Source organism: Typopeltis vanoorti, chromosome 15, assembly GCF_054136105.1.
Source record: "Typopeltis vanoorti isolate ZY-2024b chromosome 15, IOZ_Tvanoo_1.0, whole genome shotgun sequence".
NCBI lineage: Eukaryota > Metazoa > Arthropoda > Arachnida > Uropygi > Thelyphonidae > Typopeltis > Typopeltis vanoorti.
In genome coordinates, this window is record NC_143563.1 from 30,861,591 (window position 1) to 30,876,250 (window position 14,660).

The following is a 14,660-nucleotide window of genomic DNA, read 5'->3' on the forward strand; positions in this document are numbered from 1 at the left end:
TATACTGCTGCTAATCTTTTCATCCCAAAATGCATAACCTTACATTTTGTCACATTAAATTGACATCCATTCTCCTTAGCCCAGAACTCCAATCTATCCAAATCATCCTGCAAGATTTTGATATCTTCTGCATTCATTATCGCCCTACCCAACTTTGCATCATCAGCGAACAAATGAACTGTTCCTCTTGGATCCTTCCCGATATCATTAATGAACAGATTAAACAGCAGTGGTCCAAGAACAGAACCCTGTGGCACACCACTAGTCACAGGTCGTCTTTCGGACTCTACTCCTGAATAAACTACTCTTTGATATCTCTCCATCAACCACCCACCTATCCATCTCACCAACCCTATATCCATTCCCATATGTTGTAGTTTATGGATTAGAATTCCATGTGGTATCCTGTCAAACGCCTTTGCCAGATCTAGCAGTATCACTGTAAACCAATTACCCTTATCCAGTTCACCTGTCACCTTGTTATAAAACTTGAGCAAGTTACTGAGGCATGATCTACCCTTCACAAAGCCATGCTGTCCCCCTTACAGTATCTCATTTTCATTAATCCATTCCTGTATTTTTCCCTTGACTACTTTCTCCAAGACCTTGACAACGACTCCTGATATGCTGATCGATCAGTAATTTGCAACCGTAGTCTTGGATCCTCCTTTATGAAGTGAAACTATTTTCCCCTCTTTCCACACCTTCAGGACTAAACCAGACCCGAGACTCAAACAACATGGTCAGGGGCACTGATAATTCCTTAGTTGCTTCACGCAAGACCTGTGCCGGTATACCATCTAATCCCACAGATGCATTCACATTAAGGTTCTGTAATAGACTATTCACCTCCACTTCATTCTTCACAATTCCCGTATAAACTAATGGTTCCTTCATTTTTTCAATGTCACCACCTGGATGATATACTTTTGCAAAGTTCTCGCGCAGTAACTCCACTATATCGACTGATTCAGTGACCTCCTTACCATCGTCATTCCTTAAAATCATTTTGCCATGTACAGTTTTTTTTCTTGCCTGCAGCATATTGAAAGAACTGTTTGGGATTCTCTTTAGCTTGCATGGCTAGTTTCCTTTCATAATCCGCTTTTGCTTTTTTTACCACACTCGTTACCCTTCTGGCCTGCACTTTATACCGTTCGTGTGCCTGCAGGTCACCCCTTTCTTTAAATTCCCTCCACAGTTGTTTCTTTTTTTGCAGCTCAAGCTTAATGGTGTTATTCATCCATTTAACCCCTACTTGTTTTACTATTCGCACCCTAGGTATACAATAAGCCATAACTTCCTGTAAATGCTCCTTGACCACTTCCCATGCTCTATCGACATCCAGCCCTTGCAGTTGTACATGCCATGGCACTGATCCAAGCAATCTCCTAAGCTTGTCATACTTGCCAGCACAGTAATTCCACATATACCCTGTCTTAATTGAAAATTCCACACCTTTAGCCACCTCCCAGGACCTTAGGATCACTCTCAACAATAGGTGGCAGCATGGTCATATTCATTACAGTCAAATTCTGAGATGCTATTACCAGGTCAAGCACTCTCACACCCCTAGTATTTTCAATTACATGCTGTCTCAGATAATTATCCCTTAGTAATTGAATAAAATCCATTTCCTTCCTTACATGTGTCCTCTCCTCCTTCCAATCAATGTTACCATAGTTGAAATCCCCCATAATAATTACCCTCCTTCCACTCATTTCATCAATTTCCCTATGCATACTATCTCCACCATCTATTCCATCACCTGGTCTATAGCAGCACCCAACTGTATATTTTATTCTGCCAGTCTCAATCTCATACCAAATAGCCTCAAATGAGCTCTTTTCACTATCCTGCGATACAACTTCAATTCTCCTTGGCTGCAGTTCATCAGCTATCATCAATAACATCCCTCCCCCCATTTTATTCTCTCTGTCCCTCCTAAACACACTAACCTACACATTCTATCCCACTAACTATATCATCTTCCGTCAGCCATGTTTCACTAATGCCAATAACCTGTGGCCAGGAAGAGCCAATCAAGGCCAAAAATTCTTCCCTCTTGTTCCTAATACTCCTGGCATTAGTATACATGAAATGCAGTGATCTGTTTGTCCCATCCCTATCTTGATGCGTTATTCTAAATAACCCATTCCCATTTTTTGTCCTTAGTACTGGCTCGGGTACATTATATACATTCTTACACTCAACTGTCTCAGTGATGTCTGCATATCCACTCCCTCCCCCCTTTGGTAGCCCTAGTTTCCCTGGTTCTGCACATCCATTTTCACTTCATTCAGCAACACTTTTTCCAGTCTCCGCACACCAAATCCATTCAAATGAGGCCATCCATCTTGTCCTACACGTTCTTTTGAAATGCCTATAGTCTCAGCAATTTCACGCACTTTGACTTGCCAGGTCATCTAATATCATATCGTGCACTTGATCGATGATTTCTGGCGTTGTTACACTTTTTAACGTCCTTCACGTGGATCATCTTTAAGGATGGTACGGCCACGTTTAACTTGGCAGCCCATTTCTTAATTGCTGAAAACTAAGAAGAAGAGTGCCTATGAATTTTGAATGAATTTCTTTTGGCATTAAACCTTTTTTACAAAGAATTTTTTAACCGCACAAAACTCAGTTTTATCCATTTCAAGGGATAGAGACGAGACAACACTTTTGCTTCATACAGCTGTATAAAACAAACTACTTGATAGAATGTGACTTGCAATTTCACATGGATGTTTATATGACAGATGTACCAACTTCGAAGAAAAAAAAACATCTTGCCAATAGTGTTGCCATTTATGGTTGAGGCCGAGAACTTTTGAGACCACCCATGTATTTAGTTTAATCCTTTATCCAAGTGTAAGCAAACAAAGTTTGCTCCTGAAGTATCTTCAGGACTGGGGCAACTCATGGCAAAGGTAGACTGACTTCACTTGCCTTAGTATTCATAATGCGAAGCATATCTTGCAGACATGTATAATGGTATGCATAATTGGAAGGATCACTACCAAAACTGGTTTCGACCTTTATTGAGGTCTCTTCAGTGGGAGCCAGACCCAGAGGTGGTACTAAGGTTGAAGTAATGCAGAAGTCATATTTTCATGCCTTATTATTAAATAACTCTGGATTAGAGAAAGATGTTGGAAGTGTGACACCTTTTGGCAACTGGTATAGGAAAATGTGACTTCTGCATTGCTTCAAGCTTGGTATCACCTCTGGGTCTGGCTCCCACTGAAGAGACCTCAATAAAGGTCTAAACCGGTCTGGGTAGTGACCCTTCCCATTATGCATAGCATTATACATGTCCACAAGGAGTTGTGCTTTGCATTATGGGATACTAAGGTAAGTGATGTGAAGTCAGTCTACCTTTGCCAGGAGTTGCCCCAGTCCTGAAGATACGTCAAGCGCAAAATTTGTTTGTTTACACTTGGATAAAGGATTAAACTAATTATATAATTTAATGTTTGAACATGTTCACATCAAGGCAATAGTACCTTTCTCTCCACAGTGAACAACATGCCCTCCCAAACAGCTATTATACTATTGGGGAGGGCATGATGCAAGAAAAACAAGTAGTTTTATTCTATCTCTGAATAAGGTACAGAGCCTATTGCAGTCTGTGTAATATATTTCTCAACAAATAGTGCAATTACTGACAGCTGGAACAAAAACGGCACTAACTAATGAATCACATGTCCCCTCTCACAGAAACTATGCTGTATAGACTCAAGCAAAGCCATATGATGCATCAGAAACACAGTATCTGATGCATCATATTGTTTGGGTTGAGCCCACTGGTAATGAGAAGTTCCATCAGAATGATAAATGACACTCCATCGTGAATGTGTTAAAACTAAGAAATATCTAGTGAATGTTGTTATGACAGTTTCAGATGTTATGGAATTCAGTTGAAGAGAATTAGCATTTCTAGTCAACAATTGTCAGTTGCCTTTGTCTTTGGGTCGCGATTTCACCAATTATATGTACGTCTTCATAGCTGCCGTCTCGTGTAAAACAAAAATTTAACTTGTACATATTGTAACAGTTAAAAAAAAAAGCTGAATAATTTATAAGCTTATAAAAGGATATCACCTGTAAATTGTTGATGTGCCAGCAAAATTCTCGAACATGTCCCACCTCTGGCACGAGTACCATAGGTTCTATCTATGAGTACCTATGATACTCATAGATATCATAGGTACTCATAGATAATAGTATCATGAGTATATAGTCATAGTATATACTCATGCTACTCTATGACAGAACCTATGAGTACCATAGGTTCTATCTATCAAATTTAAAGTAGAAATTTCTTGTGCTGATTGAGGCTGATGCCAAACATCCTTTTTCTGTATGACTGCAAACACTCCAAACTTGCTTCTTCTGTTCCTCTTTTATTCCATCTACATCTGTCCTCTGAAACAGCCTTTCTCATGAAATGTTCTCAAACAACTATAATTTCCAACTCTTCAAGAAAAATGTCAAACTTCTTTCCCCATCTTCACCTATTCTTCACACATGGCACGATGTGCTGCAGGTTCTTCTCTCTACTTCTCAAGTATAGGATTGATGAAATGCAGTTGGGTGGAGGGAAATTAAGAAAACTAGCAGGTTTTGTTGCATATTATAAGATAAACAGGATGAAGTATTTAGTTCAGTGTTGGCATAGTATGGTAGTGTGCAATGTGATGAATAGGAAATACATAGGTAAAGTGGTTTAGCAAGCAAGTGGAGTTTGTCAGTTTGGGTGATTTTAATTATGGAAATATAAATTAATGTGAAGAAATAGCATTTAGGAGTAAGAAAAGAAATTTCTCTAATTCCTAAGGGAATTTCCTGAATCTGCCTAACTGCATTAGGCAGTTGTAACAATGCACATGAAGATATTGAGGTCTTGGATTTGATCATTGCAGGGATGATATTGTTGGGTACTGAATTGGTCTGCCTGCAACACCAGCTCTGAAGTAGATCATTTGGGTGGTGGCCAGCCATATGAAAGCATCTGACAGTATAAAAGGAGAAATTAGGAAGAAAGAAGATCAGTGCTGCTTAGGCAGTAGTCAAGAATGATTTAATAGCTGCAATGTGTGAATCTGTTCCATAGGTCAGGAGATCAAACAGTCTGGATAAAGGCAGGCAGTATGGAAGGAAGTATAAAGTAATTGACAATAATCAAATAAGAAGTATAACAGAAGCATTGAAAGATTACACCAGAAGTATAAAGAGCAAGTTGGGATGGGGAGGAGGGGGTGACTTAGTTTGCAAGGAAAGTTATAAGACACCTAACCAATCAGGCTGAGAAAAATCCCAGATAGTCCTTTTGAAAGGATGATAATAGTTGATGGAAAGTTTTCACAGGTAACCACTGCAAAAGTGTAATTGAACAATTTAAGGAGCATTTCATTTTCTTGAGTGTGATATCATGCAAGTCACAATAAGAAATGAAGGGTGGAGGAGGGACTAACAATGAATCAGCAGGAAGTATATTAAAAAAACTAAGTAAACTAAATGTTACTATAACAACAGGACCTGATCAGATATCACTATGTTTTAAGAAAATCTTCCTGGGAGTCAATAGCAGCCATGACATGCTTGCTTAAGAAGAACCTTGCAACAAGTAAAGTACCAAAGGAGCAGGAAAGCACAATTATTTCACTTCCCAAAGACAGGTGCCAAGATTGAAGAAACAAATTCCAAATTACAGACCAGTCTTTATATCTATAGTTTTTATTAACATGTCAGAGCAGTTGATGGAAACTAGTATCTAAAATTAGGTTATCTGCAGCAGAATTCCATACAAGGTGCAGCATGGATTTGTTGAGAGAAGATTGTGCTTTTCCAATATATTGATGTATTACACTGGGATGAGATTTGTATTGGATAAGGAAAATGCACATACATTTGTGTATTTAGATTTTGCAAAGAATTTTGATGGATTGTCACTTGACATATTGGTATTTAAATTGGAGCAGATAGGATTGGATAGGCAATTAACTGTTTCTTTGATAGGCATCAGCAAGTTGTATGTGGGGGAACAGTGTACCAGAAAAGACTGGTAACTGGATGTACCACAGTGTTTTTAGGTGTAATATTATTACACCTAACACTGAGAGATTTAAATGAGAATTTTGTCTGTAGATGATGTAAAATTATTATTGTACTCATAAGGATTGGAATAGTCTCTGTATTGACAGACAAGTTGGGCTACCAGTTCATTGCCATGAGGTATATGGTTTCAAAATTTGGAAGGCAAAAGGTGGGTTTGCCACTGGGGATATAATAAAATGGGTGATGGAGATAATGGACTATCATTTGATAGTAGAAATAAAGAGATTGTAGTTGTATATAAGTGGATAGTGTCCCCAATCACTAACCAGTAGACTGCAGGTTTGAACCATATTAAAGGCATGGACATTTGTGAATGTTTTTACGTTGAGATTATCTCTCATTAAGGTACCTTAAAAATGTTCCATGTTTGGTCTTCAGAGCAGGATTTGTGGAGTATTTTGCCACCACAGTACTTTTTTATGATATTTTTACAACTTTTCATGATCTGGATTCACATAAAAAAATTTTAAAAAATAGCTAATGCCTTTTTTTGTTCCCGCATAGGGAGTAGGCAAGGCCATTTTAGCCCTATCTAACTTTTGGAGATGAAGTGGGCAGTTCAATCTCCACTGGTAGCCAATCAGGGATAGCTAGCCCAAGGCTATCACTAATTAATCGGTATGCAGTGAAGAAGACAGATAAATAAGTGTCACCATCTTGTGGCCCCTAACATAATATTTTTAATGTCTGAAAATAGTATGGGTTCGACAGCTGATTTTCTTGAGTTTATGGGACGAAAAACCTGCTTGCCCATGCCAGAACCAGAGATCCACTAACTCTGGAACCAATCGAGAAAAGGCTTAGAAAATGTTCCTCTAGTCAGTGACTAGATTTGAACCCAAGTCTTTCATCATGGGGGTCAAGTGCTGTAGAGTGCAAATGCCACTTCTACTGAGCTACATGGGGAGGGGGTCCCATAAAAAATGATGATTATGATAATAAATTATGATAATTTCAAGTTGCTGTATTAATTTAAATTTATATATGTTATAGATGTGTAATGCAGTTATTTTTGATGGGTGTAAATGCTAAGAGCCCAGTGGTAATGGAAAGCATCACACTTCCATGTTTGAAGATTTTGCAAATGCTTATTAGACCAGATCCAGTAATTGGCAAAAAACAGACAGAAGAAAATGTGGAATCTGTATCTACTGTTAAAGCTACAGGTAAGGATACTGAATGAAATGTTACATGTCATTCTTTTGTGTTTTAACTTTATGCTGTTCATTTCACATTTGCTCCTTTCAAGAGCAAATGAAAACTCAAAGTACCAGTTAAGCCATATTATAGATATTACATAATAATAATATATCTATAAAATGTGTAGATATTATGATAGAAGTGCCATGAAAATCTGAGCAGATTTATCCTTGAGAAAAGTTGTTACTGATTTGAGACTAAAAACAAAGAACTGTATTTAAAATATTTCTTTCTTGAAGTTAGAAACTACTCCAAGCACAAAAAATAAATAGTTTAAATAATTGAATATTATTTATAATGATTATATACAAAAATTATTAAATAAGTATAGATGCATAAATATATGAGACCAGAGTTCTTGTTTCATGCCACATGATATATGCAATTTCTCTCTTGGACTGCCTTCATGTGCCTTGTGTTAAATGGCCTCAATTGTCTTTTCATCAATTTTTCTTACATGTATACTGAAGATATTTCTCCTCTTGAACTATAATCTTGTGCATGTTTCCTCTTCTACAGAATACTCTTCCCTCAGCCATTTTCAACCATCTTTCCATCATCATCAAATTCCTGCCATGTACCCTCAAGGGGTGTACAGGGAACCATCTTTCCTCTAGTGCTAAGTGGGATGACTTCCAAGACATCTATGCTTCCTTTCCATGGTTCTGAAATTATTCTGACTGGAATGAAGGCAAGCATTCCCCACTCTGAAATTCTAACAAACAGTCATCAATATAATAATAGCCTTTTGTTTCTAGAAAGAAACAGCTCTTTTTTTTCCCAGAACATAATTTGGCTTCTGCAAATATCTTCTACAACAGATCATCTATTCTGGCTGGAAGCATCCACTAGAAATGCAAGCATTTAGTATCAGTTGTCTTTGATGTGGAAAAAAATGAATATACCCTCTCAGATGAAATATCCCTCTGTTTATGAGGTGCTTTTTTATCTAACTGAATTTTCCAAGTCCAAGTGGAACCAATCTCTCCCAACCATATACCAAAGAGGAGAGAGTCCCACATGATTCAGTTTTAAGAGTCACACTTTTTTCAGTCAAATTTATCTCAATAATCCAACTTCTTCAAACTGTAAGTAATGCCTTCTGTGTGGATGACTTTACCATCTTCTGTCATTCAGTAACATGAGGATCATAGAAAAACAGCTTCAGCAAGCCATTGATCATCTTTCAAAATGGGTGCTTGGAAATGGGTTCAGATTTTCATAGCAGAAGACAGTTTGTGTGGATTTTTGTTGTAGATGTTGTCTTTATCCCAATCCAGAACTCAGACTAGGACAAACTTTGATACCATTTGTCCCAGTTTCTCACATATGTCAGTTGTGAGATAAGTGCCACAAAACAGGGACATCCTTGGTATCCTATATTCCACCTCATAGGTTTGCTGACAGATGGTCAACAGTGAAAGAGGATGGAGAAGCTGAGAATGAAGTGGGAATGCAAGATACAAGCTGGATGGAGGAACTGGAAAGAAATAACTGGAGTGCTATGTGATAAGAGGGTGTTGGTCAGTCTAAAGGGAAAAATCTACTGGACAGTGGTGAGACCAGCTATGGCTTATGCTATGGAAACTATGGCCCTGAGGAAAAATATCATCAGCAGGATGGAGGTAGCAGAGATGAAAAATGCTTAGGTGGATGTGTGGTGTGATAGAAAGTACCGTCTGAGAAATGACTATGCAAAGGAAACAGTGCAAGTTATGAACTTAGGAGCGAAGATACAGGAGGCAAGGTTGAGATGGTTTGGTCATGTGATGAGGAAGGATGACAAGTATGTAGAAGAAGGGTCTTGCAGATGGATGTGCAGGAGAGAAGGAAGTGCGGGTGGCCAAAAAAGAGATGGAGGGAGCTGATGGAGGAGGACCTAAGGATGAAGAACTTAGATGTGATTACAGCCCAAGATGGGAGGATGTGGAGGAGACTCATTAAAAACAATGACCCTACTTAAGTGGGATAAGCTGATGAAGAATCCCTGGAGAGGCTAATTGAACTTAAATTATGGTAATATAGACTGGAATCAAGAGACTGCATCTGGGGACAAAAAAATGAACTTCTGGAGTTTTGGAAAGACAATTACCTTAGGCAGTACTTAACAGAGGGAAGTACACGAGGATCAAGAGTATTGGATTTGATCATCTCATCAGATGATCTTATTATAAATGGGATTCAAATCTTCCACCAGTTGTGAGAGTGACCACAGGGTGATCAATTACAAGGTGACAAGTTATTACTTAACCATAACTGATCAAGGTTAAGAGCATAAATAGAGCAGGTGTGAAATGGATGAATCAAGCGATAAGGTATGCAATCTGGAAGAAGCATACGATGAGTAATTATAAAAACCAGTTATAGGATAGCAAAAGTGCAGTATGGCAGCAGTTAGCTAAAGTTGCCAAAAAAAATTCTAAGTTTTTTCGATACGTGGCCAGTAGAAGAAAGAATGATTATGGTAGGATGGGATTGATTGGTGAAAATGGAGGAATGCTAACTGCTGCAGAGGATATAGTTGAGATATTTAATGAGCAATTTATAAAGGTATTTCATTCTTATGAATGTGACATCATGCAGAACTTGAAAACAATGAGAAAGGAGGAGGAACTGTTGGTAAGTGAACAGGAGGTATATGAGGAATTGAATAGACTTGATGTAAATAAGGCTGTGGGACTTGATGCTATTTCAGCACATGTTTTGAGGGAATGTTCCAGAGAGTTAACAACAGCTTTTACGTATCTTTTCAACAGTCATTCACTGGGTCAAGTTTCAAGCAAATGGAAAGAAGGTAAAATTGTTCCATTTCATAAGGGAGGTGATAAGAGTAAGGCTTTGAATTATAGACCAGTCTATGTGTCTGGAGTTGTGTTTAAGGTGTTAGAGAAGTTATTTAAGACAAAGATTCAGAATTGGGTTGACAACAGAAAAATACTCTTTGGTGGCCAGCATGAATTTACTGAAGGAAGATCAGGCTTTAGCAATCTTCTTACCTCTTATAATGGAGTGACAAATGCATTAAATAAAGGTGTTGCATATACAGTGGATATTTAGATTTTGCAAAGGTGTTTGACAAATTGTCACATAACAGGCTGGTAATTAAATTGGAATGGATTGGGGCTGAACAATAGATTACTTCACTGGATTGGAGATTGGCTGTCTGATAGGTATTAGTGAGTTATCTATGGAGGAGCAATATCCCAGAAGAAGGAAGTTACTAGTGGTATACCCCAAAGGTCTGTTTTGGGTCCATTGCTGTTTAATTTGTATGTAAATGATATTTGGAGAAGTCTGAATGGTGATATGCAGTTGTTTGCAGATCATGCAAAGTTGAGGAGAGCTATCAGGAGTAGAGTGGATGCTTTGGCTTTGCAAGAGGACTTGAATACACTGACTGAATGGGTAAATAAGTTGGGATGTCAATTCAGTGTTGCAAATTGTAAAGTTTTGAAATTTGGGAAGCAGAGATGGAATGTAGAGTACACAATCAGTGGAAATATCTTGGAAGAGGTAGAGGAGATGAGAGATCTGGGAGTGATTGCAGACAAAGACCTAAAATTTCAGGGACATGTTACTAAAATTGTGAAGACAACACAGCGGATAAAGTGAATGATACAGAGGTCACTGACTTGTAGAAGTAAGGATGTTAAGGTTTCCTTGTATGACTTTGATCAGGCCACATGGATTATTGTGTGCAGATTTGGTCACCTGGTTTTCAAAAAGATGAAATGTATTGGAAAAGGTTCAGAGACGATTGACTAAGGTGGTTTCTGGTGTCTAGAATCATTCACATGATGAGGTGGCAGTGATGAAAGACCCCTTTTCTCTTGCTGTTATTCATATTTTGTTCACTACTGCTCACTCCTACAACTATATTCTCTAAAACATACTTGCTTTTGTATCTGTCATCAATAATATTAGTCACTAATGGCATGAGCTGCACTTCTGGCACTCATAAAACACTCCATGCACTGTCACTACTCTTGCTTTCAAACCATAAACCTTTCATCCTAATGAGAACTTTTCACACCATCAGCATTTTGCAAAATTCCTCATGTTGAACTCTCTAAACAGTAATATCTGGGCCACCATTGTTCAGGTTCGCAATGGTGACATTGGTCATACTATGATTGTGCAATACATAAAGATGAGCTTTTATTCACAAAGCTTTTATGATTATTATTATTATTATGTGACACTTCCAGGGAGTCCAAAGACTCATTGAGGGGGAGTGTGCGAACAGCATCGAACAAAAGCTAGCAGTGGTGGTCAATTTGCAGCAGATTGATCAGTTCATGATCAATCTGCTGATCACTTTTTCTCTTTATATTTTCTCCACAACATTTTCATTTTTTGCAGCTCCTGCATAATGTTGCTACTTATCTGTCTAATTTCTATCTGATTTATCCTTCTGACACTGGATTCTCCTTCCCTTAAACACTAATGGACCATTTCGCAGGGCTAGCATCCTACCCTTGCAGCATCATATGTCTTGATGCTGCTCATAGGTCTACGTATAATCCTTACTGAAATTTTCATGTTTAGCAACCTTCATGGTCAAGACCACATAATCTCTCTTCCCACTCAGCAACAAAATAACTGCATTGTTTATGGATAAATTCTGTAATTTTGCCACCAGCATCTCACCTTGAGTCCCCTCCACCATGCACTGTTTCAGGTAACTACTCTTAGTATTGGAATAAATTCTGTTTCTCACAAATCCTTTTTCTCCCTCAATCTATGTCCTGATAGTCCACCTTAATTACTCACTCGGTGCTCATCGAATCAGTCTGCTGATGCATGACATCTAAATTTTCATTTGCACAACCTGACTTATATTTGCAACTGATTTTTGCCTCTATTTCTTGCTCTCTCTCTCACACACACACACATATGATTGCCACAAATACATTGCCTTTCTGCTGAACTTCAGCTCTTCTTGATTGCCATCTTATTGGTGACCATTATTTCAACTCTGCTTCTCCTCGTGTTGTGCAGACAGAATAAAGAGGAAAAGAATGTTCGATGAGTCTGTGATGGGACTGTAAAAGGATGTTAGGCAGCTGCTTAACAGGTCAGTGGGAAGCAGATGAGGAATGATGGTCACCATCTCTGGAACATTCTTTCTCACAAAGTGTTCCTCAACAACTACAACCTCCGGTATTTTCAAGAAAAATGCCATTAGATTCCTTCTTTCCCAACACTCACACCTTACTTCACAACCTTATACATAGCACTGTTATGCTGTGGGTTTAGCCACCATCAAATGAGGCTGATATTAAAAAGAAAAATCTGGTATAATCAGTAATATAACATCAGATTCCACAAACGGCTTCTGCCTAACCACTGATGAGAACTAACAGTTTCATTTAAACCAGTGAAATTCCTAGAAAAAAGCACTAATAAAAGGCTAATATATGTTTTGGATATTTATTATCCTTTATTTTAATAATTATATTTAATTTGTAAACTGAATTCATTTCAGGAATGAAAGTGAATGTTGAATTAAAAAACTGGCTTGCAGCAGATCCTAAACATTCATATAAAATGTGGAAGCAGCATGTCTCTGCAAAACTGCCTGAGCAACAGGGTTCCAACATAGGCAAAATGAAGAAAGAAGAAATTCATGCCTATTACCTTATGGAGAAGTATGGTTATCGCTGGCATGATAAAGCTTGTCGCCACTTAATACAGTTGAAATTGCTGCATTCTAATTGGTTGCGAAGAGTCATGTTTAATCCTTCTTCACAATCTGCAAGGACGATGGCATGTTCTGTGGTTGAGGTGCTCTGTCAAGTAAGAAAATTCTTTTGTTAATTGTTTAATGTAATATATATCACCATCATTAAAATTTATAGCATTAGCTGCAAATTTTAATGATGATGATGATATAATGATATCTCTTGCTGTAGAAACAGTGTTATAACAGTCATTTACTATAACAAACTTCCAAATGGACCTCACTATTTCCTTTCAACATTAAGTGAGGATTGCTGCAAAGCTCTTCTAAAGAAAATTCACTAGGCCAAACTTCCCAATATAGCAAATTATTCCCTTGGTTCTCTGTGACCTCACTGTAGTGAGCTTTCATTGTAAATATACTGTAAATAAATACTATACAGAGTTATCTGATTACAGTTAACTCTCACTATAGACACCTTATAGGGACTACAGGAATAGTTTTGTATAACATAATGTCCCAGTCATTGTATGTTACGCTTTCGTGCAGGCCCACACATTTTACCGTGTAGGCTTCCGTAACCGATAATCCCGCAGAATAGGTTGGTTGCTCCTTATTCTTGGGCATCCCATGTCTGTCAAAACGTGTGTTCACATGTCCGGTTTGCCTGCTTTGCAGGAGGAAAAACCCCAAGATAAACTAGGCAAAAACCCTGCTGTCCATGCCCAAGACCGGCTGAGGAAGATCCTTAAGCTCCTCACGTTACTTACGGGAATCGGACATAATGTACAACAGTATAATGTTAGACATAATGTATAACATGACATAACAGAAGCAACACTCTATATAACAGCTATTAACTATTGTAGTGTTATTGGGGGGGGGTGCTATATTGAGAGTTGACTGTATTAGATTAAAAACATGCCTCTGTGGTTAGATTATTAAATAGTGATATCTGCATTGTGGTAGTTTTTGAAACTTACTTAGTTACCCAAAAACTGTCATGTGGAAGAAATATATACCAAATAATTATGCTTCCTCCTCCATATTATTTGAATGGTATCCAAGTTTTAACTCAATTTCAATGAACACTTTGCATCCTGTATTTATTGATGTTTAACACATCAAGGCTGGTATGATGATTAAGTACATGAGAGAAATTATGTTGTCAGAACCGATCAACAAACAAAGAGAGAGTATTATTGCTCATAAGAAAGTACATAAGCTGCACAGCAATGATCCATTAAATGAATATGTGGAAGGAAGAATTTTAGTCTGTGTGGTGTTTGATAACCATCATAATAAAATTAAGAATGGAAGTATATGATCATAGTGGAGAATATAGTAATAATATTATAGGACACATATTCAGTAAGTTGGAAAAGCAGAGTATTAATAATGATGATTTCAATACATTTATGCCATCAACTGGCAAGCTAACTATTAATAAAGAATTAATAGTTAGCTTGAATTAAAAGAAACAACTATTAATAAAGAATTAATTTGAAATGCCTTGTTCAGGCAACATGTGAACTACCTAGCAGAAATAGGATCTTTGGTTTAATAATAGCATATTATTAAAAGTTTATTTTTCACTTGGTTAGAGTATAACAAATTTAGTTTAATCCTTTATCCAAGTGTGTACCACCTTACC

General features: G+C 37.7%; 1 protein-coding gene across 3 annotated transcripts in view; it reads left to right on the plus strand.

The window, feature by feature from the left end:
- poe (E3 ubiquitin-protein ligase-like protein poe) overlaps positions 1–14,660 on the plus strand; it is an 801,929-nt gene that overhangs the window by 619,529 nt on the left and 167,740 nt on the right. For all 3 annotated transcript variants that reach the window (XM_090405892.1, XM_090405894.1, XM_090405895.1), the window contains 2 exons: positions 7,117–7,289; positions 12,812–13,122. In XM_090405892.1, the coding sequence (XP_090262018.1) occupies positions 7,117–7,289; positions 12,812–13,122 (484 nt within the window). The remainder of the gene's footprint in view (positions 1–7,116; positions 7,290–12,811; positions 13,123–14,660) is intronic.